The 21,143-nt window shown below is 34.6% G+C and overlaps 2 protein-coding genes across 2 annotated transcripts; both read right to left on the bottom strand.

Moving 5' to 3' along the window:
* Nucleotides 1–6,628: 6,628 nt before the first annotated feature.
* LOC7468379 (stress-induced protein KIN1) lies at nt 6,629–7,517 on the bottom strand. Its single transcript, XM_002305261.4, is given in 4 exon segments — nt 6,629–6,889; nt 6,892–6,915; nt 7,187–7,255; nt 7,354–7,517. Coding segments are annotated over 4 exon segments (204 nt in total). The 5' UTR covers nt 7,414–7,517; the 3' UTR covers nt 6,629–6,838.
* A 10,792-nt stretch (nt 7,518–18,309) lies between these two features.
* On the bottom strand, nt 18,310–19,246 carry LOC18097636 (stress-induced protein KIN1). The gene is made up of 3 exons (XM_006384168.3): nt 19,082–19,246; nt 18,919–18,987; nt 18,310–18,652 (listed from the first exon to the last, which is right to left on the bottom strand). Exons 1-3 carry the CDS (start codon nt 19,139–19,141, stop codon nt 18,578–18,580), a joined length of 204 nt encoding a protein of 67 aa, XP_006384230.2. The 5' UTR covers nt 19,142–19,246; the 3' UTR covers nt 18,310–18,577.
* Between the last annotated feature and the right edge of the window lie 1,897 nt (nt 19,247–21,143).

Raw genomic sequence — 21,143 nt, 5'->3', positions numbered from 1 at the left:
GCTGCGTGGAGTGATGGCTGTAATGTGTAAATTAGTTGGACTAACAGGTGTCAAGCTGTTATTGAGGTTGAGATTTTTGGGCCCTTGGACCAGGGCGTTAGATTTTTTTGTGTGATAAATTTTGACCGCTTCTAATATTGGAGTGTTTGGGAAAACGCTGAACCGTATTTTTAAAAATTTTGATTTTTTTTAATTTTTATTTAAAATAAAATATTTTTTATATTTTAGATGATTTTAATGTGCTGATGTAAAAATAATTTTTTTAATTTTTTTTATTTTAATATATTTTTAACCGAAAAACACTTTGAACCATCATCATTATCACAATCCAAAACAAACTCTTAATCTTCTAATTATTCTCAATATATTCTCATAAGAAACACAATTTTAATAACATTTTCAAATAAACATGAACACTATTATTTGAAGGGATGAAATCCTTATATTTGGATGGAGCATTTATGTGGAATTTTTACAAGAGACAATAATGTAGTAATTTTTTTTTTATATAATTGGAGTAGGGTCAAATTAGTTTAGAGGGTCGCATTATGTTCCAGTTTGAATTGGGTTAAATTCTTTTGAACTCTAGGGCATTGGAATCTATTTAATATTATTATTAAACTCGATCTAATAGATCAAATTAAATTATAACAGTTATTTCAACATAACTCAATCTATTTAAGAGGTCCAAAAACAAATTAAACAATCGGTAAAAAACATGGTGTGACATAAAAAAAAATCATCTTGGTTTTCTTTATATTGAGACGATGAGATATTTGATCGACCCGGTCTTAATAGATTAACCTGTCAAATTAACACTTCGGTGATGGACTCCATTGAGTCTAAGAATTTTATTTTTTAAAACTATTTTTAATGAATTATACAATAATAATAATAATAGATACTTGTAAAATTAAGTACAAACTATTATCAAGATATTTGTTTGAGACTATAATAACCTTATAGAAAATAAATCGAATAATTCATGAAGGTAAATATAAAATCAAGTAAAAAAAAAGACAAGAAAAAAGAAAAATAAAAGAAGAAATGAAAAAAAAAAGAAAAACCACCTGCTTCATTTTTTATATAAATAGTGAAGGAGTTCGTTCCCCCAAAGTTTTATATTATACATATAGTAGAAATATAAATTTGTAGATGTGTCTGAATAAATTAATATTTTTTTATTGATTGTTATAAGGGCTTTGTTACATAAATAAATATTTATTTTTATAAATATTTATTTTTATTTTGGTGATATGTGAAATAATGACAGTAGACATCGTTACAAATGGTAAATATCAAATATATTAAACCTAACATAATAAATACATGATCCAATTCAAGGTACAAGTTATTGATTAGATTAACCAAAATTAACGACATTTCAATATTTGTTTTTCAAAAAACAAAAAGTTAAAATGGTGCTTTTTTAAAAAAAAAAAGTCAAATTGTATTTTGACCAGATTAATTTGATTGTTTGTTGACCTATAAGGTCGATCAAATTAATCACATTGGGTTAAACTTCTATCTAGTTTAATTTTAAATCTAGTTTAGGCCAAGTTGTAGGGTCAATACATCTAAGAGTTAACCCATTAGACTGAACCAGATTTAACGAATACTAGTAAATATTTATAAATAGATTCTTTTTATAGCTGGGATAAATATAATGAAAAGTGTAGGCTTTCTTTCCTTAATAAATCCACTCGTGTTTGCCTAGTAACTAAGTGTTTACCCCACTTGAGAGGTTTTCCCCACTTTCTCAAGTTAAAAGACAAGCGGAATACACAAGTAGAATAAGTTAATTAAAGTGCACAACAAGCTTTACAGGAACTCTTTCCCAACCTTTATTAATCTCGTAAACAAAGGAATACATTATACACAAATTCGTATATGTGCTATGCACAAAGAACGCGTGCTACACCAAGCTTACATTCCTCACAACTAGGAGTTGAAAAAAACTATTTATAGACAAGCATTTACAAGTCACAACTTCTATTCCTACATTTAAGGAAGTAGTGAGACATTATCTCAACCATCTTCACCCATTAACATAATGGCCCTATTATCTAACAAGTAGTGGGTAGTTTTACCCCATAATCCCCCATGATCTTAGTGGATTGAAATCATTTCCAGCCATGCCCCTATATTTTCTAGCACATTTCCATGTTCGTGGACAACTTCCCCCACTAACAATCATGGCGTAACCGCCCAAAACCACTTGCGTAATTGCCTATCCTTGTTATCCATGTTGTTGACGTGTCTCTTGCTTGCCTTGGACAGTCCTTCGTCCAAGTTTCAGATCGTGCCAAGTTGTGGCGTAATTGCCAATCCTTGTTGTCCTACATTTAAGTTGTTGCGCGCTGTCGAATTTGCATCTGCGTATAGGCTGTCAATGTTCGCGACAACCCCTATTTTCATCAGCCTACCCCCCTGACAAATTTTCCAACATGGCATGGATAGTCCAGCGTTCAGCCCATGTTCGTCAAACAATCTACATTGTCGATTTTCCCTAACGAGCCTATAGCTGCACAAATCTGTGCTCCCGATTTTTCCCACAGCTGGTATGACTGCCAGCACCCAAAGCACTATTTTGGACAGCCTGCTGAAGTGTGCACCTCGTGCACATTGAGTAGAAGAGTCAGTGACAAAGGTCCAGCCTAGTCGATGAGGATTTGGGTGTGGCCAAATTGCCTTGGGTGAGGCAGAATTAGAGGAGTTTTGTAACTTTGACGATAAAAAGATCATAGTGATGGAAACAGAGTTGATTGCTGTACAATGGACAAGTAAGCAATATTTAAATTTTATGCTTGCAGTTTTGGCACGCAGAATAGTTGAAAAATTAGATGTTTGTATGGGAGCTTATGTGGTTCTTCAAAGTGATTTTGTGTGAATGTATTTTGTGAAGAGGGATGGATACCTTAGATGCTTGTGATTAATGTCTGAACTTCATGAAAACATGTTTGCGAATATGATGTGTTTGGCATTTGTGGAAAACTAACAAGCCAAAAGAGAATTGTGTCACAACTTGACTTTGAAACAAGTTGATGAAGATTTGGTGGATTAAATTGTTGTTGAATGTGGGCAAAGCTAGAGGTTTTGTAGGGAGAAACATGGATTGTGACAAGTAACAGATGTGGTGTAAGGGTACTTCAAGTTTTTCTGACGAGGGCGCGTCGGGTTCTTTTAGTGGGGGTGGTTTGTAACAATGTCAAATGTGCATGAGGTGCACACTTCGGCAAGCTGTCTAAAACAGTGTTTTGGGTGCTGACAGTTATGCTAACAATGGAAAAAATCGGCAGCGTAAATTTGTGCAGCTATAGGTTCGTTAGGGAAAATTAGCAGCGTAGATTGTTTAACGAACATGGGCTGGATGCTGGACTATCCAGGCCAGGTAGGAAAATTTGTTAGGGGGTAGGCTGACAAAAACAGGGGCTGTCACAGACATTGGCAGCCTGCACACAGATGCCAATTCGGCAGCGCGCAACAGCTTATGTAGGTCATGATTTCGACTTGGCACGATCTGAAACTTGGACGAAGGACTGTCCAAGGTATGCAAGAGACACGACAACATCATGGACAATAAGGGTGGGTAGTTACACAAGTGGTTTTGGGCGGGTACACCATGATTATTAGTGGGGGAAGTTGTCCAAGAACATGGGGATGTGCTGGAAAATATGGGGGCATGGCTGAAAATACTCTCAACCCACAAAGATCATGGGGGATTATGGGAGAGAACTACCCACTACTTGTAAGATAATGGGGCCACTATATTCATGGGTGAACATGGTCGAGATGGTGTCCCACTACTTCGTTAAATGTAGGAATGAAAGTTGTGCCTTGTAAATACTTGTCTATAAATAGTTGTTGCAGCTCCTGGTTGTGAGGGGTGTAAGCTTGGTGTAGCACGCGTTCTTTGTGCATAGCACATATACGAATTTGTGTATAATGTATTCCTTTGTTTATGAGATTAATGAAGGTTGGGAAAGAGTTCCTGTAAAGCTTGTTGTGCACTTTAATTAACTTATTCTACTTGTGTATTCCGCTTGTCTTTTAACTTGAGAAAGTGGGGAAAACCTTAGTTACTAGGCAAACACGAGTGGAATTGTTGAGGAAATGTTGAGTTTAGTGGAGACTAGGTTGCCACATGGGTCTATTGTGGAGCGAAAAATTTACCCGGTGACAATTGGTATCAAAGCGCGGTTGCGTTCTTGGCACGGTGACGAGACTGTGTTGTGGATAGATCGAATGACTGATTTGTTGAAGCTATCATTGGAATAATTTGTGAAATTGGTGGCTGAACTTTCTATGCCTAGAGCTATGGAGGCAATCTAAGAAAGACTGACTTGATTTGAAGAGTTGATAAGGCCAATTCTAGAGGATGAAGAACAACGCTTTATCAATGACAAGTTGAGGGAAGCCATTGAAAGTGTTGAACAGGCTGAAAGCTTGTACATTATTCTCGCGACTGAAACAAGTGAAAGGTTAGAGGCTATAGAGGAAGCAATTGACATCTTGAAAAAGGACATGGTTAACACTTTTGTTGGGACAAGTATTTCTAAGTCTAAGGTTTCGGAGCTGAAACCATTTGATGGGGTGTGAAGTTCCAAAGAGTTTGAGAACTTTTTTATGGTACATGGGACAATACTTTAGTATGGCTAAGATTAGTTTGGATGAGCAAGTGAACATTGAAGTGATGTATCTCATAAGAGATGCGAAGTTATGATGGCAGACAATGTCCAAGAAGGATCTTAATGCTAGAAAACCAAAAGTTAATACATAAGAGATTCTAAAATGGGAGTTGGAAGAACAATTTCTTCCCAACAACACGTCCTGAATTGCGAGGGAAGACTTGAAGAAGTTGAGGCAAGATGGGTCGGTGCGGGAATATGTGAAGAAATTTAGTTCTTTAATTCGTGATATTGATAATATGTTCGAAGAGGACAAGCTGTTCAATTTTCTTTCAGGAGTTTAACCATGGGCACAGATGGAATTGCGAAGGCAAAAGGTTTCAGACTTGTCATCAACTATTGCTGGTGCGGATGTGTTAGTAGATTTGAGGCCAAATGACAGCGATAAGAATGCTGAAAATACTAAAAATTCAAAAGTGAAGGCTAACGGTAAGGGTTTAAAATCAAATTTACAATGCTTTATTTGCAAGGGAAATCATTTTGCAAATGAGTGCCCGCTGAAAGCACAACTTAGTGCTATTTTCAAGGAAAAGGATGGGGAAGGAATGACATACGTAAATCTTATACGTGTGCTTAGCACTAAGTAGAAGAGTCAGTGACAAAGGGTCAGCCTAGTCGATGAGGATTTGGGTGTGGTCAAACTGCATTAGGCGAGGCAGAATTGGAGGAGTTTCGTAACTTTGACGATAGACAGATCATGGTGATTTTTTTTTTTTTAAAAAAAGAAGTTAAAATGATGTTGTATTAAAAAACAAATTAATTCAAATTGTATTTTGACCAGGTTAATTGGATTGCTAGTTGACTTGGAAGGTTGATCAAATCATATTATGTTAAACTCCTATCTGATTTAATTTTAAATCTCGTTTGGGCAAGTTGTAGGGTCAATACATCTAAGAGTTGACCCATTAGACAGAAGTGGAATTAATAAATACTAGTAAATATTCATAAATAGATTTTTTTTATAGCTAGGTACACAAATATAGTGAAGAGTGTACGTAGGCTTTCTTTATTCACCTGATTTCATTTCTATCGGTATGAACATATTTTTTTTATTTTTTAGTATTACCATAATATTATTTTAACAATTAAATACTCGATCTAGTCTAATATTTATTTAATTGTATCCATCATATCGACACAAATCTTGTAATCTTGATATTGAAAGTCATAGTAATGTGATTATAAAATATTAGAGGAAACTAAAAAAACTTCATTCACATGGTTGACTTGTCTACCTTACTAATATGTGAGATGATTTATTCGATATTTAATGTTAGCATACAAGAAACCAAATTAAACTATATTCATGATTATTACTGTTGCGGGGCGATGTCGAGTGGCGTCGTTTCACCTCCTGTGATGATGTTAGGAAAAGAAAGAGTTTTAAGTATAATAATAAAGTTATGATTATAAGATTTAAAAATCACTATTTAATTTTATAGTTACTAAGAAATTTATGATCTGTAAGAGTCCAGATAAAAGACTGGTTGTGCAAGGCGAAAACGCGTTACTCCTAGTACTGTCGACGGAACTAGACCATAAGTAACATATTATCTATAATTCTGTCGGTATATTTCAGAGATCAGAAAAGAATTACTGCAAATACCATTATTACAAATGAGGTTATCGATGGAACTAGACCATCAATGTATTCTAGAAAGTTTAAAAATAATTATTGTAAATGTTTGTGACATGTTATATTTATTGATGAATATACTAACAGACAAATAATTAAAAACATCCATGATATTATATATAGTTTTCTTTTCAATTATATGTTAAATTTACTGGTGGAACTACCGATTGATTTGGGTGGGAACTGGGAAGGCATAGTATTTGTTGTAATCAAATAGATTTAAGAAGGGAATTGGCATTTTAGGCCATTTCGGCATACAGGGTCAATTGATGAAGCACCAGGCTGGAAACATTTGAACATGTACTGAACTTAAAGTAAAATTTTTCTAATGAGGGCAAAACATGCATGTGCCTACGAACTTACGAGAGAACTGCAGATCAGAGAGCTCTCTTCTTTATACAAAAGGAAAGACAGAAATAAAAAAACAAAAAAACAACGTGCTGAATAGATGAAAATTGCATTTAATTTCTAAATTTCATGCAGCAGACGATCATTGGACTCCATCGATCCAGCTTCACTTGTTCATGCCAGTTGCATTCTTTACTCCTTCAACAGCTTCCTGTGTCCTTTAGCCCTCACCTGCTGACCAGCCTACACAAAGAAGGAACTATCAAAATTAAAATAAAAGAAAACACTACTGCGAACTCACTCGCTAAGAATATCTGTGCCAAAATATACAACTAATTATTAACACTTAGAGTGTTGCGAATTTTATTCATGAGTGCTCCTCACTCTTTTTTGCCTTTTCTTTTTGGTTTATTGTCATTCTTAAATCTTATGCACAATCCATTGTGCCATTGTGGTGAGAATGAATTCTCTAAAAAAGTACAGAACAAGAGAGATTGAACAAAAATATGTGAACCTCTTGCACTGATTCCTTTGCAGATTGAGCAGCATTGTCAGCTCTGTCCATCAAGTTGCTGGCCTTCTCCTGAAACAAACAGAATCGATATACTATAGACCATTACACATTAATTTATATATAAAAACAAAAGCGAAATCGAGAAAGAAATTCATAAGCTAGTTAACCTGAGCTTGGCCTTTGGTCTCACCAGCTTGGTAGCTCATCTTCTGGGTGTTGTCAGCCATTTTTGGTTATTGATTTCTTTGAAAGATTTGAGAGAACACAAATGAATTGAAAGCTAAAACACTTGAAAGATTGAAAACACACAACTTTTGGTAATAAACATCAGCCATATCGTTGCCTTAATTTATAGTGACTAAAACCAGGCCAATGCTTGACACGTAAAATGCTGCGTGGAGTGCTGGCTGAAATGTGTAAATCACTTAGACTAACACGTGTGAAGCTGTTATCGAGGTTTAGATTTTGGGGCCCTTGGACCAGGGCGTTAGATTTTTTTTGTGTGCTAAGTTTTGACCGCTTCTATAGTGGAACAACAATGGTGCGCTTTTGAACAACAAGTTTGGGTTCTTTATAGATTGAAGCTAAATATTGGACTGACTTCAACTTAGTCTTGTAACTATTCTCAATTTATTCTCCAACAAAAAAAAAAAAAAACACTTTCAATCACAATAAACATGAACAAATGTTATTTGAAGGGATGGAATCCTTATATTTTGATGGAGCATTTATGTGGATTTTTTACAAGAGACAATAATGTAGTAATTTTTTATATATAATTGGAGTAGGGTCAAATTAGTTTAGAAGGTAACCTTGTGTTGCAGCTAGAATTAAAATCTTTTTGAACTTTGGACCATGAAAAAATATTTAGTATTATTATTAAATTTATCTAATAGATCAACTATGAAAGTTTTTAATCTAATTCCTTACCTAACTTGATTTTAAATTAAATTATATAAAAGTTTTTTCAACCTAACTCACTCAATCTACCTGAGGGTCTAAAAACAACAAATAATCGATTAAAAATGACTTAAAAAAATCATCTTGGTTTTTCTATTTTGAAACAACGGTATATCCAATTGACCCAGTTTTCTCGGATTAAATCGTGAAATTTACGATTTGGATGATGAACTCCAATAAGTTTAAGAACTTTATTTTTTAAAAACTAATTTTTAATTAATTATACAATAATAATATTAGATACTTGTAAAATTAAGTAATGTCAAAATATTTGTTTGAAATTACAATAACTTCATAGAAAATAAATTGAATAATTTATGAACATAAATATAAAATCAATTAAAAAAAATATAATAACTGAAGCACAAGATGTTAAACCAAATACAAACTTTATAAAAAAACAAGTTTCATCGATGGCCACTAGTTTTATCAAATTAGGAAAGTCATCGATCAACTAATAAAGTATGAGTTTGGAATCTTTTATCTAAAGCAGTGATATATAACATCGTTCTTTTTCGTAATAAACAAATAAATAATAAAATCGGCCGGTCAACTTACGAAAAATCTTTTGAAAGTGTAGGCGGAGGTTGCGAGGGGCAGCCTCTGGTATTTGTTTAAAAAATCAATCCCCGGTCGTGGCCCGCGGGAGGGGAAGTATTCGCCATGAGATGACTTTAAGAAGGCAATGCCTATCGCCCATCAAACCCAATATGATAGCCCGTGGCAATCAAGTCCATTTCACGGATTCTCCGGAATTGAAGTTCTAATAAAGCACTGGACAATTCAACTTAATTTCATCAATCATCATTAAAATATAATTTCATCAATCTGACAGGTTGTTGAAGAAGGGAAAGGCAGAGGACGAGGTAGAGTTGCTTACAGGGGTAGAGGGGGTAGAGGAAGAGGAAGAGGCAGGCAGTACCAGTTTTAATAAAGCTACAATTGAATGTTATTGGTGTCACAGACTGGGCCATTTTCAGTATGAGTGCTCCTCTTGAAACAAAGAAGTCAACTATGCCAAGCTTGACGAGGAGGATGAGATGTTGCTGATGTCCTATGTAGAAGAAAACATAGCTAAAAGAATAAATGCGTGGTTCCTTGATTCAAGATGCTCAAATCACATGTGTGAAGATAGAACCATGTTCAGTAAGATTGATGACAGTTTTCGGCAATTGGTCAGGTTAGGAAACAACACCAGGATGAATGTGATAGGTAAAGGAAGTGTGAAGCTGCACTTAAATGGAATCAATCATACTGTGTCTGAAGTATATTATGTTCTAGAACTCAAGAATAATCTCTTGAGTATAGGGCAGTTTCAAGAGAAAGGCTTGGTGATTCTGATTCAGGGAGGGGTAAGCAAGATCTACCACCTTTACAAAGGTTTGATCATTGAGACTAACATGAGTGCCAACAGGAAGTTTATTTTACTTGCTCAATCACAAGTGACGTCTCATCAACAACATGATGAATGTCTCCACACAAGCTCACAGAATCTGATCTGTCATAACTTTGGCATCGTAGATATGGACATCTAAGCTATAAGAGTTTAAGGACTTTACAGAGCAAGAAAATTGTACGTAGCCTTCCCACGTTTACTGTCTTAGAAGTGTTGTGCACAAACTGCATCGTTGGCAAGCATCACTATGATCCTATACCAAGGAAGAGTTCTTGAAGAGCAAGTCAAGTATTGGGTCTCATCCATGCAGACATTTGTGATCCAATCACTCCTATGTCCTATGGAAACAAAAAAATACATTCTGTGTTTTATAGATGACTATAGTAGAAGGTCATTGATATATTTTCTGCTGGAAAAATCAAAAGCATTAAGTCATTTCAAGTGTTTTAAGAGGATGGTGGAGAATGAGACAAGTTTACCTATCAAGTGTCTACGTACAGATAGGGGAGGCAAGTACACCTCGCTTGAATTCAACAAATTTTGTGAGCAAAATGGCATTAAGCGGCAACTGACAACTGCTTACACCCCTCAACAAAATGGTGTAGCTGAACGAAAGAATAGAATAATAATGAACATGGTTCGTGCAATGGTATTTGAGAAGAAAATTCCAAAAACATTTTGGGCAGAGGCAGTAAATTGGAGCAATTATGTGCTGAACAGATGTCCAACTTTGATGGTAAAAAACATCACACCAGCAGAAGCGTGAAGTGGAATTTAGCCTTCTGTTGATCATTTTCGTGTCTTCAGGTGCATAACACGTGTTCATGTGCTAGAGGTACAAAGAACTAAACTTGACAATAGAAGTGTTAAGTGTATATTTTTGGGTGTTAGTGAGGAATCCAAGGGCTATAGACTATTTAACTTGATTACAGAAAGGGTAATAGTGAGTAGAGATGTGATATTTGAAGAGGAAAAACAATGGGATTGGGATGAGAGTTTTGAAGAGCAGATTCTGATGGATTTAGAATGGGGAGATGACAATGTAGAAGGAGTAGATGATAATAACGGTGAAAGTGAGAATAACAGTGGTGAGAAAGAGAGAGATGCATTTTCAAATAATGGAGACATTGAGGATAATGAAGGAGGTATGAGAATGAGAGAACCTACAACATGGATGAAGGATTATGTTAGTGGGGAGGGTCTTGGGTCTTCTAAAGATGAAGGTAATTTGGCACTAATGATGTCAAGTGACCCGTTGCACTATGAAGAAGCAGTGAAAGATGCAAGCTGGAGATTGGCTATGGACAACGAAATCAAGTCCATAGAGAAGAACAAGACATGGATGTTAGTTACGTTGCCTGTTGAAGTCAAGAAAATTGGGGTGAAATGGATTTATAAAACTAAGTATAATGAGCATGGAGAGTTTGAGAAGCACAAAGCATGTTTGGTGGCTAAAGGGTACACACAGAAACATGGAATAAACTACACAGAGGTCTATGCTCCAGTGGCAAGAATGGAAACTGTGAGGATGGTAGTGGCCCTAGCAGCTCAAAGAAACTGGAAAATATTCCAGTTAGATGTGAAATCAACTTTCCTCCACGGTGAGCTTGATGAAGATGTGTATATTGAACAACCAAAAGGTTATGAGATCAAGGGAAGTGAGGACAGAGTCTACAAGTTGCACAAGGCTTTATATGGCCTAAAGCAAGCTCCACGAGCTTGGTTCAACTGCATGGAGAATTACTTTGTCAATGAGGGATTCAAAAAATGTACAAATGAGCATATTCTTTTCACAAAATGGAACAAAAAAGGTAAAATACTTATTGTTAGTGTTTATGTTGATGATCTAATCTACACTGGTGACGATGAAGAGATGATGAGTAGTTTCAAGTGTTCAATAATGCATGTTTTTGAGATGACTGATATGGGAAAAATGAAGTTCTTTCTTGGCATTGAAGTATCACAACAAAATGATGGTATCTTCATCTGCCAAAAGAAATATGCACTGGAGATTTTGAAGCGATTTGGAATGTTAGAAAGTCGTGAAGTCAATAGCCCAATTGTTCCAGGTTCAAAGCTAAGCAAAGATGCAGATGGAGTTGCAATTGATGAATCGTATTACAAGCAAATTGTAGGGAGTCTCATGTATCTCACGACAACTCGTCTAGACTTAGTGTACAATGTAAGCTTGATTAGTAGATACATGGCTAAACCTACAAAACTCCATTTACAAGCTGCCAAGAGGATATTGAGGTACTTGAAGGGTACCTTTGATTATGGAATCATGTACAAGAAGGTGAGCTCAAATGACATGGTTGCTTACACCGACAGTGACTATGCTGGTGACTTAGATGATCGGAAAAGCACTTCCAGTTATGTTTTTCTTTTAAGTTCTGGGGTAGTGTCTTGGCTGTCAAAGAAATAACCAATTGTTACATTGTCAACCACAGAGGCAGAGTTTGTGGCAGCAGCCAGGTGTGCAAGTCAAGTGGTGTGGATGAGAAGAGTTTCAGAGCAGTTGGGTCATGTTCAGAAGAAGAGTACCATAGTCATGTGTGACAACAACTCCACCATTAAATTGTCAAAGAATCATGTCATGCATGGGAGAAGTAAACATATTGATGTACGTTTCCATTTCTTGAGAGAGTTTGCTAACAATGGAATTATTAAGCTGTTGCATTGTGGATTAGAGGAGCAGACTGCAGATATGATGACGAAGCCATTAAAGTTGTAATCTTTCCAGAAGTTTAGGAGTCAGATGAGTATGTGTAAAGCTACTGAGCTAAACTAATTGTGTATCACAGTTAGTTTGGGGGAAGGATTGACAGGTTGTTACGTATTTGTAGGAGTTAACTATTTTCTGTTAATAAACTGATTTTTGTTAGCAACTGTAATGCTAAACATGATACTTACGTGATATTTCTTAGTTTTCTGTTATTACTGTAAGACTATACATAGCCAAGTTTGTTCAATAAGAAACTGTGGATTAATACAGAAACCATAGAGCTCTGTTTTCCATTCTGTGATCAAAGTCTCTCAACACAATCATCATAAATAAAGTTGATAAAAGTTTTTTTTGTTCTTTGTTGTTTTAACATCTTCCTAACCTGATTAGGCTCAATTGCATGAACACTAAAGAATAATATATATATATATATATATATATATATATATATATATATATATATATATAATTTAGGCATTACAACAATGAGATGATGTTATATTGAATTGAACTCGGTCAACCTATTAAATTTATGACTCGGATCATGACACGACCATAATGAGCTAAAACAGTATGCCCATCCGTCATTCATTTCCCTTCCCATCTTTTCTTCTAGTTGTGCTTTGATTGGGATCGAGTGGGATGAAATCCGAGATAAAATTGAAAAGTCATCTAAGAATCGAGAACAAAAAGAAAAAGAATTAGAGACCAATTATAAAAAATTGAATGATCAGGGACAAGCATGCGAGAAAGCGCTATCGCATTCAAGCAACAAGCATGGCTTCCTCCTGGATCCACTCATGGCCTTTTTGGGTAGTATTGGAACCATCATGGTGAGCTCTCTCTCCTAAGGAAGCACGAATTTTGTAGATCCTTTTCTTTTTGTTCTCATTTTCTCCCTCCCTCGAATTCCCATGCAACACCTATGAAAAAAAAGAAAGGGAAAACATTGTAGTTGTCTAGAGTGTTTCCACTATGAGCATTAGTTTTTTATATAATAATTTGAGTGTGTGTTTTTTATTTGTTTATGTGAAACATCAAAGTTAGTCCCTTAACTATATAATAGTTTAAACAAAAATGTAAGAAAAAATGAGGGATTAAAATGAATTTAATTTACTTAGTCATCAAGCAATTAGAAGGAAGAGACAAAATAAAATGCTGAAGGAATCTCACCCAAGAAAAAAAATAAAGGAAAAATAATCTTTCTCACATTCTCTCCCTGCATAGACTAAAAAACCCTAGCCAAACCTAGCCGCCAGCTATGCAAGGAAAAAAAACTACACATCCACAAACTTGTTTCCTTTCTCTCTCGGTTGTCACCAACCCAGCTTCAACAAGACAAGCATCACCTCTTATTTTTACCTATGACCTCTCTTCCCACACCAGCAAAAAGACTACTGTGAGCCTCTCCTTACAATTTATTTCCACTATATAAAAAAACAATGAACAAACCCAGCCTTCTTTATGCCCATTGTCAGTATCACTGGTAGTCTCCCTTCAAAACCATGATGGCAGTTTTTCTTCCTCCATTTCCCCTGTCTCCTTCTCATCTTCTCCCTCAGTCGACGTGAAAAATCTCCCCCCTTATCACATAGCTAAAACTTAGCTCCTCCGTCACGGCTAGCCATCACGCTAATCAACCACCGACAACCTTCTTCCAAAAACCGGTGACAGAGACCTACGACAATGGCCACCATTAACGCAAACATTGTGGCCTATAGCCACTGCTAGTCTATGGTCTTCACAAGTCAACCTTGCTTCTTAAAATGACAGATACAAATCTGAGGAGAGGAGATGAAAGTGTTGTTGGGGTGTGTGATTTTTTTTGGCTTTTACAGATAATAATGACACTCACCTGCCAATGACGGAGCCAGGATTTTTTAAATGAGGGGGTAAATTATTAACAAATACTTGATATTATGTATTATGTAGACATGCATTATATAAAGAAATCAATTTGAAATATATGTATTAACTCATATCAAACAAAATTAATTTAAGAATACTTTCAAATTGAAAAAACTTACGTTATAATTGTTTTTTTCAAGTTTTATATTTTTAAATCGCTTCATAATAACTTTATTATCAATCTCATCGAATATATTTTTCTCAATATATACAATCAAACTGTCATTCATCTATTTTTAGTTTATGGTGGGTTCAATGCTTGTGTTTTCTAAATCTTCCAAAGACTAGGGAAGTTCTTGGCAACAATTCTATACTGACATATGATAGAGAGTGGCTAAAATCATAGCTTAAAAGGATTGCCATGACAAATTGATGTTGTTATTGTTGACTTATTGTTTTCTATAAGTGGGTTAAACATAAATGTTAATTTTGTTTTATTTCTCTATTGTGTCCCTAATTTTTTGACCTATACTTCATTTTTAATCAATAGTAAGTTCATTACCATCCATTCTCAATATGAAATTCATAGTAAAATACTTATCAATTCATCAAAACCTATTTCAATTCATATCCATATGCATATAATATTACTCATACACATATGAATTCAACAAACTCTTAAATTATTATAAATCCTAACATTTTCAATAACTAATTGTAAAGGAATAAAACTAAAATTAAACAATGAAACAAATAGAAAAGATGAAGGAAACTTACCTAAAGCATAAAGCATAAGATCTTATTTGCTTAACTAATTAAGAGCTTAGGACTTAAAGAGAAATTTTGCAAAAGGGAGAGAGGCAAGAATAGTAGCTCGAAAGAAAGAAGAAAAGCTCTTGGTTAATTAATGGAAGAAAAGGAAAGAAAAGGGAAAAGATTAGTGAAATGTGCTCGACATATATATTATATATTATATTATGCTGTAAGTTAACAATAGCTAACTTGGGTTAAATTAGTAGCCAGCAAATAAAATTAAACCTGTTAAGATATTATTAATATTATAATATAAAAAAGTATTTTGAAAAAAAAAAAGATTAAGGGGGCAATTGCCCCCTCTTGACCCTATATGGCTCCGCCACTGCTCAGCGCAAGTACAGAGAGGAAGAAAAGGATAAACTGCTCCAAATCCATCCATCTTTCTTGTTTCGCACGTGGTGGCACATGGTTCCACGCGCCAATAATGATTGTGGCGCATAAGACCCATATGCCGCTATTGTTCCAGTAGTCTCATAATCTTCCAATGTACGTCCTGAATTCTCAGCAATCTCTCCAACCTATTTCCAACCTTTGGAAGAAGCATTTTTCAAAATTTTAGTGTGTTTTAAATTATTGTTAAATTTTGAATTTGTGCGGCTTGTAAACATGTAATTGTGGGGTGTGTGAGTAAAGGTACAGTAAGAAAAAAGAATGTGTGTGCTTGTTTGCATTTTTGTTTTGTGTTAAATGAATGATTAAAGAAAAGGAAAATGATAAAAGATAAAAGTTTTTTTAACCAAATATTTTAATTGCATTTGACAAAAAAAAATTGATTTTTGCATGTTGCATACAACTCAATCCTTGCAAAAATTGCATTTTATTTATAAAAAAGAGACAAAAAAGTTTTAACATTGTTTTAATTTTTTTTTTGTATTTCTTTGCATTTTTTGTGAAATTTACAACAAGTTTGTAAAATTCCTTAAGGATTTGACCAATATTTCAATAACCCTAAGTTTTCTTCTTCTTTTTTCTTTTTCTAAAAATTAATAGTCAATATTCTGGTATAAATGTTGGATTTACAAGTATGATGGTATTTAAATATCAAGAGTTGACTAGGAAATTCTTAGAAACTTTTTAATATTTACCAATTTTAATTGGGAGTATTTTTCACCACAATATACAAGTTGTGGAAAATACTTTTGCCTTTTAGGATAGGTGAATCTTGTCATGAAACCTACATAGATTCTTCGTATAAGGATTTATCTGGGCATACAAGCCCATAATAAATTCAAAATACCAGATTTATTTATAAGTGTAAATATTTGTTCTGGGCCATATAAGAATCACTAACTAGGAACACATCAACTCTTTTAAGCCACATCTAGACCATACAATGAACCTTACCTCAGATAAGGTTCCCTTTGGATGCTAATACGTATCCTAGTCACAACCAGTCCCTTACGTTGGAAATCTCTCCATGTCGTGAGCGCACGTGCAATATTCATCTTCTTCTAACTGTCTAAACATTCCTCTCTTCATTATCCATCTGTTGTGCAGTATATTGATTAAAATTTACTTGCATTTCTCTAGCTCTTTTTTTCTTCTCAACATTCCGATGAAATTTCAAAAGCATTTGATGATGAACATTTGGAGGACATTTGCAGCATTATTTCACTTCTTCTTTAGTTTGAGTTAAATATTGCTTGAGTCGATTAATCCCTCCACCCGTAAAAGCTTTACCACAATATAAGCATATTAATTTTAGTTTTTTACATCCCACATATAATTCAGGACAGAAGCTTCTCTGTAATGATCCTAAGCCATATTTATTTTTTCTCATATAACACTTGATACAGGAATTGAAGGTTGAGATGATTAGATCATTCTAGGATTACTATCTAGAGTACTTACAGGGAAAACATTTTACATAGTTGCAATATGATCAATGAGAAGACATTAAAATATATTATATTATACTATATTATACTAGACATGAAATAAACGCATATATACACACACCATTTTCTTCTTTTACAATCAAACCACTCTTTTTCCAAGTAATATGAGACAACATACACATTATCATTTAATTGACAAACTCATCTAAAGTACCGCATTATAAATTAGATATAAAATATTGGTATAATATATGTTGTTTTTTCAATTATAGAGTAATGATACTACTGTGACGTATATAAAAGAGAAGGCTTATTAATAAGATTAAATTGAAATGGATGACTAAATTTCTCCACATAAATGTAGATACATATCTAAACGGCGGGATAAAATGGATAATCCAATATCATACACAATTGATTTCATAAGCCAATAACATTGTTTGAACCAATGACTCAATAACTTGACTAAGTTACTGTCCTAGTCGGTTTTAATGACATTGGTCTGGACTCGGGAGTGGAGGAGTTGCAGCTGGTTTCAACAGCAGAACTAACAAGAAATGAAAACTATTGCATATCTCCTGTTTGTTCTATTACACTGGTAGTGCCACAAATCCTGAACAAACTGTAATGCCACAAAGAGCCTGAAATGCATACTATCAAGGCATGGTAAACTGAAAACAAAAGTTTTGCTATGCCAAAATCCCTAATAATCCAACCTTTTCTTATCTTTTTTTGCTATTTTTCTTCCAATATATCATTCAACTAACTATTAACAATTTTACTACACAACATATAGTAGAAGAATATGAACGTTTTTGGTTCCTTACTTTGAACTTTGTTGATGCATAGGAAAATGGACCTAGTTGAATAGCCATGTCAAAATGATGTACATGAAATTAACACGGTCACTTGTCACCACATAATCTTAAGCATCCTTGAAATAGGTGATAGACTTTATGGTGAGCTACTTAGAGTTGTTTTCAACCAAGAGGAAGAAAACGAACCCATAAAATGAAAGAGTAAATTACCTGTGATGAAGAACAGAGAATAGAGGGAGCTAGAATCGACTGAGTTTTTAATTTTTTCTCACAAATATAAACAATTCGAGAATAAAAGGAAGAAGAAATGAAGAACAGTTGAAGGAGAAGGGAATTTCTATTACTAGTGAGGGTCTCTCTGTTTAGGGGAGTCATATACAACTTCAATTTTCACCTATGTAAAATCGCTAAAAGCTCCAGACCAACGGATTTCGAGTTAACCTGTCAGCTTAAATTGAGTTTTATTAAAATGACAAGAAGGATTAGCGAAATTACTTGTGCTATACTATCGAACAATATAACATTTACTTATAAATACATTAAGCTTTTTTGTGTGTTTTCTCAATAATTTTGATGTGTAAATATATATATATATAAATCATTTTAATACATTTAAAAAAACACTTAAAAAAAAACACACCTTAAACGCACGATATTTGTCGTAATCAAATATATTTAAGAAGGGAATTGGCATTTTAGGCCATGTGGACATATAGGGTCAATTGATGAAGCACTAAGCTGGCACTGTTATGATTTCATAAACTGAAACAATTGAACATGTACTGAACTAAAAGTACAAATTTTCTAATGAGGGCAACATGCATGTGCCTACAAACTTACGAGAGAACCCCGCAGATCAGAGGGCTCTCTTATTTATACAAAAGGAAAGACAGAAACAAAAAAAAAAAACAACGTGCTGAATAGATGAATATTGCATTTAATTTCTAAATTTCATTAAGCAGACGATCATTGGACTCCATCGATCCAGCTTCACTTGTTCATGCCAGTTGCATTCTTTACTCCTTCAACAGCTTCCTGTGTCTTAGCCCTCACCTGCTGACCAGCCTACACAAAGAAGGAACTATCAAAATTAAAATAAAAGAAAACACTACTGCAAACTCACTCGTTAAGAATATCTGTGCCAAAATATGCAATTAATTATTAACACTTAGAGTGTTGCGAATTTTATTCATGAGTGTTCCTCACTCTTTTTTTCGTTTTCTTTTTGGTTTATTGTCATTCTTAAATCTTATGCATCCATTGTGCCATTGTGGTGAGAATGAATTCTCTAAAAACATATAGAACATGAGATTGAAGAAAAATATGCGAACCTCTTGCACTGATTCCTTTGCAGATTGAGCAGCATTGTCAGCTCTGTCCATCAAGTTGCTGGCCTTCTCCTGAAACAAACAAAATCGACATGTTATAGAGCATTATACATTAATTTATATATAAAAACAAAAGCAAAATGGAGAAAGAAATTCATAAGCTAACCTGAGCTTGGCCTTTGGTCTCACCAGCTTGGTAGCTCATCTTCTGGGTGTTGTCAGCCATTTTTGGTTATTGATTTCTTTGAAAGATTTGAGAGAACACAAATGAATTGAAAGCTAAAACACTTGAAAGATTGAAAACACACAACTTTTGGTAATAAACATCAGCCATATCGTTGCCTTAATTTATAGTTACTAAAACCAGGCCAATGCTTGACACGTAAAATGCTGCGTGGAGAGTGCTGGCTGAAATGTGTAAATCACTTAGACTAACACGTGTGAAGCTGTTATCGAGGTTTAGATTTTGGGGCCCTTGGACCAGGGCGTTAGATTTTTTTTTGTGCTCAGTTTTGACCGCTTGTACAGTGCTGCAAGAATGATGTGCTTTTGAATAACATGTTTGGGTTCTTTATAGATTGAATCCTGTTAAATATTGGACTGACTTTTCTTTATTCCCCTGATTTCTATCGATCGGCATGAACATATATATATTTTATCATCACCGTAATATTATTTAACAAAGTAAAACTCTAGTATAATAATTATTTAATTGTATCCATTATTGATAAATACAAATGAAAACACCGATGAAATGTTTGCGTTGGTAGATTGCAGTGAATTTTACCAACATAATATTTCCTTGATAAATCTATTAGTCAACACCGACGGAACTATTCTCTTGGTATATACAGAGAAAGTTACAGTGAGAAAATAACACTACAAGATTTCACAGTTTTACTGACAGAACTATTCCGTCGGTCTGTGATTCAGCGTTCGTCGGTAATTTTTTTACCGACGACGTCCCCGACGGAAACCGTCCGTCGGCTTTCTTTTCGTCGGTAATACCTAATTCCATCGCTAAATCGGTAGGTAAAAAAAACAATTGCCGCAATTTTTTGTTGTTAATCATTTTTGGGTCCCATGTGCTGGAGATGGTGTGTATCTATTTTGAACCGGATGCAGGAGTTTAACTCATGTTCGCTGGAAGATTGACAAAAGTAGAGAAGAAATAAATGTTTTTCGAACCCTGTTTCAGTCGTTTTCTACCCTCTTTATCCTCCCCCTTTGCTGCCAAAATCATCATTTTTCTTATATTGATTAGGAGTCTTCATAATGCTAAATTCGTTCCTTCTTTATCTAATCTTTAAGGTTGGATAAATCCCTCAGAATTTGCACTAAAAAAACTGATTCTGTTGCTGTCGCAATTTTTTGTTCCAACTTAGGCTTTGATTCTGACTTGGTATCGTGCAATATCTGACCATCCCAGCTATATTTTGTCACTCATGACATGTTGAAGAATTGACCTACACCTTTATTGGGTCCTAGGGCTCCCTGTTCTTATGGAAGACTCTCAGTCAGATTGGGATGCTTAGCATTGTCAGTTTCCTGAATCAGATCAGGAAATCCTTTTGACCAACAAGGTTGTGTCCAGATTCTGTTCTTCAAAATGAATTTATCTCACTTTGAACCCTTCATGAGAGTTATAGTCTTGTACGTGTAGATGAATTTGGATATTTGAATCTCCTGATTTTGATAACAGAAACTCAAGATATCTAGTGTGAAAGCAGAGAATCCTGTCGTGAAAAGGTTTGCAGCCAAGTTTTGTTGCAATTCTGTTCTACAAAATGATTTTATCTCACTTTGGATCCTTCATCAAAGTTGTATTCTTGTATGCGTAGATGACTTTGGGCTTTGGAATCGCTTGATTTTGATATCAAAAGGTCATGATATTCCCGTTTGAATATCTAACGTGAAAGTAGAGAATTCTGCCGCGAGAAGGATTTATGACCAGAGTTTTGCAATAAAGACTCTGCTTCCATCACAATTTTATTGTTTGTTGTTCTTAGGTCATACTCTTAGTCATATCGGGATGCTCGACATTGTCAGTCTTTGAATTAGATTAGGAGACCCTTTTTGACCAACCATAATGCTGCCAGATTTTGTTCTTTAAAATGATTTTTTCTCACTTTGAATCCTTCATCAAAGTTATAGTCCTAGACGCGTAGATGAATTTGGACTTTTCAATCACTTGATTTCAAATTTAGAAGTTCAAGATATTCCTATTT

This window comes from Populus trichocarpa, chromosome 4, assembly GCF_000002775.5.
Source record: "Populus trichocarpa isolate Nisqually-1 chromosome 4, P.trichocarpa_v4.1, whole genome shotgun sequence".
Classification (NCBI taxonomy): Eukaryota; Viridiplantae; Streptophyta; class Magnoliopsida; order Malpighiales; family Salicaceae; genus Populus; species Populus trichocarpa.
Note: the sequence above shows the minus strand (reverse complement) of the source record. Positions and strands in the feature narration are given on the sequence as shown.

What these genes read in the sequence shown, in the direction of transcription:
- LOC18097636 (XM_006384168.3), bottom strand. Translation starts at nt 19,141, where the DNA reads ATGGCTGACAACACCCAGAAGATGAGCTACCAAGCTGGTGAGACCAAA. An exon ending in AGACCAAAGGCCAAGCTCAG is followed by an intron (nt 18,988 to 19,081) that starts GTTAGCTTATGA and finishes TGTTTGTTTCAG; the next exon opens with GAGAAGGCCAGCAACTTGAT. An exon ending in CAAAGGAATCAGTGCAAGAG is followed by an intron (nt 18,653 to 18,918) that starts GTTCGCATATTT and finishes TTCTTTGTGTAG; the next exon opens with GCTGGTCAGCAGGTGAGGGC.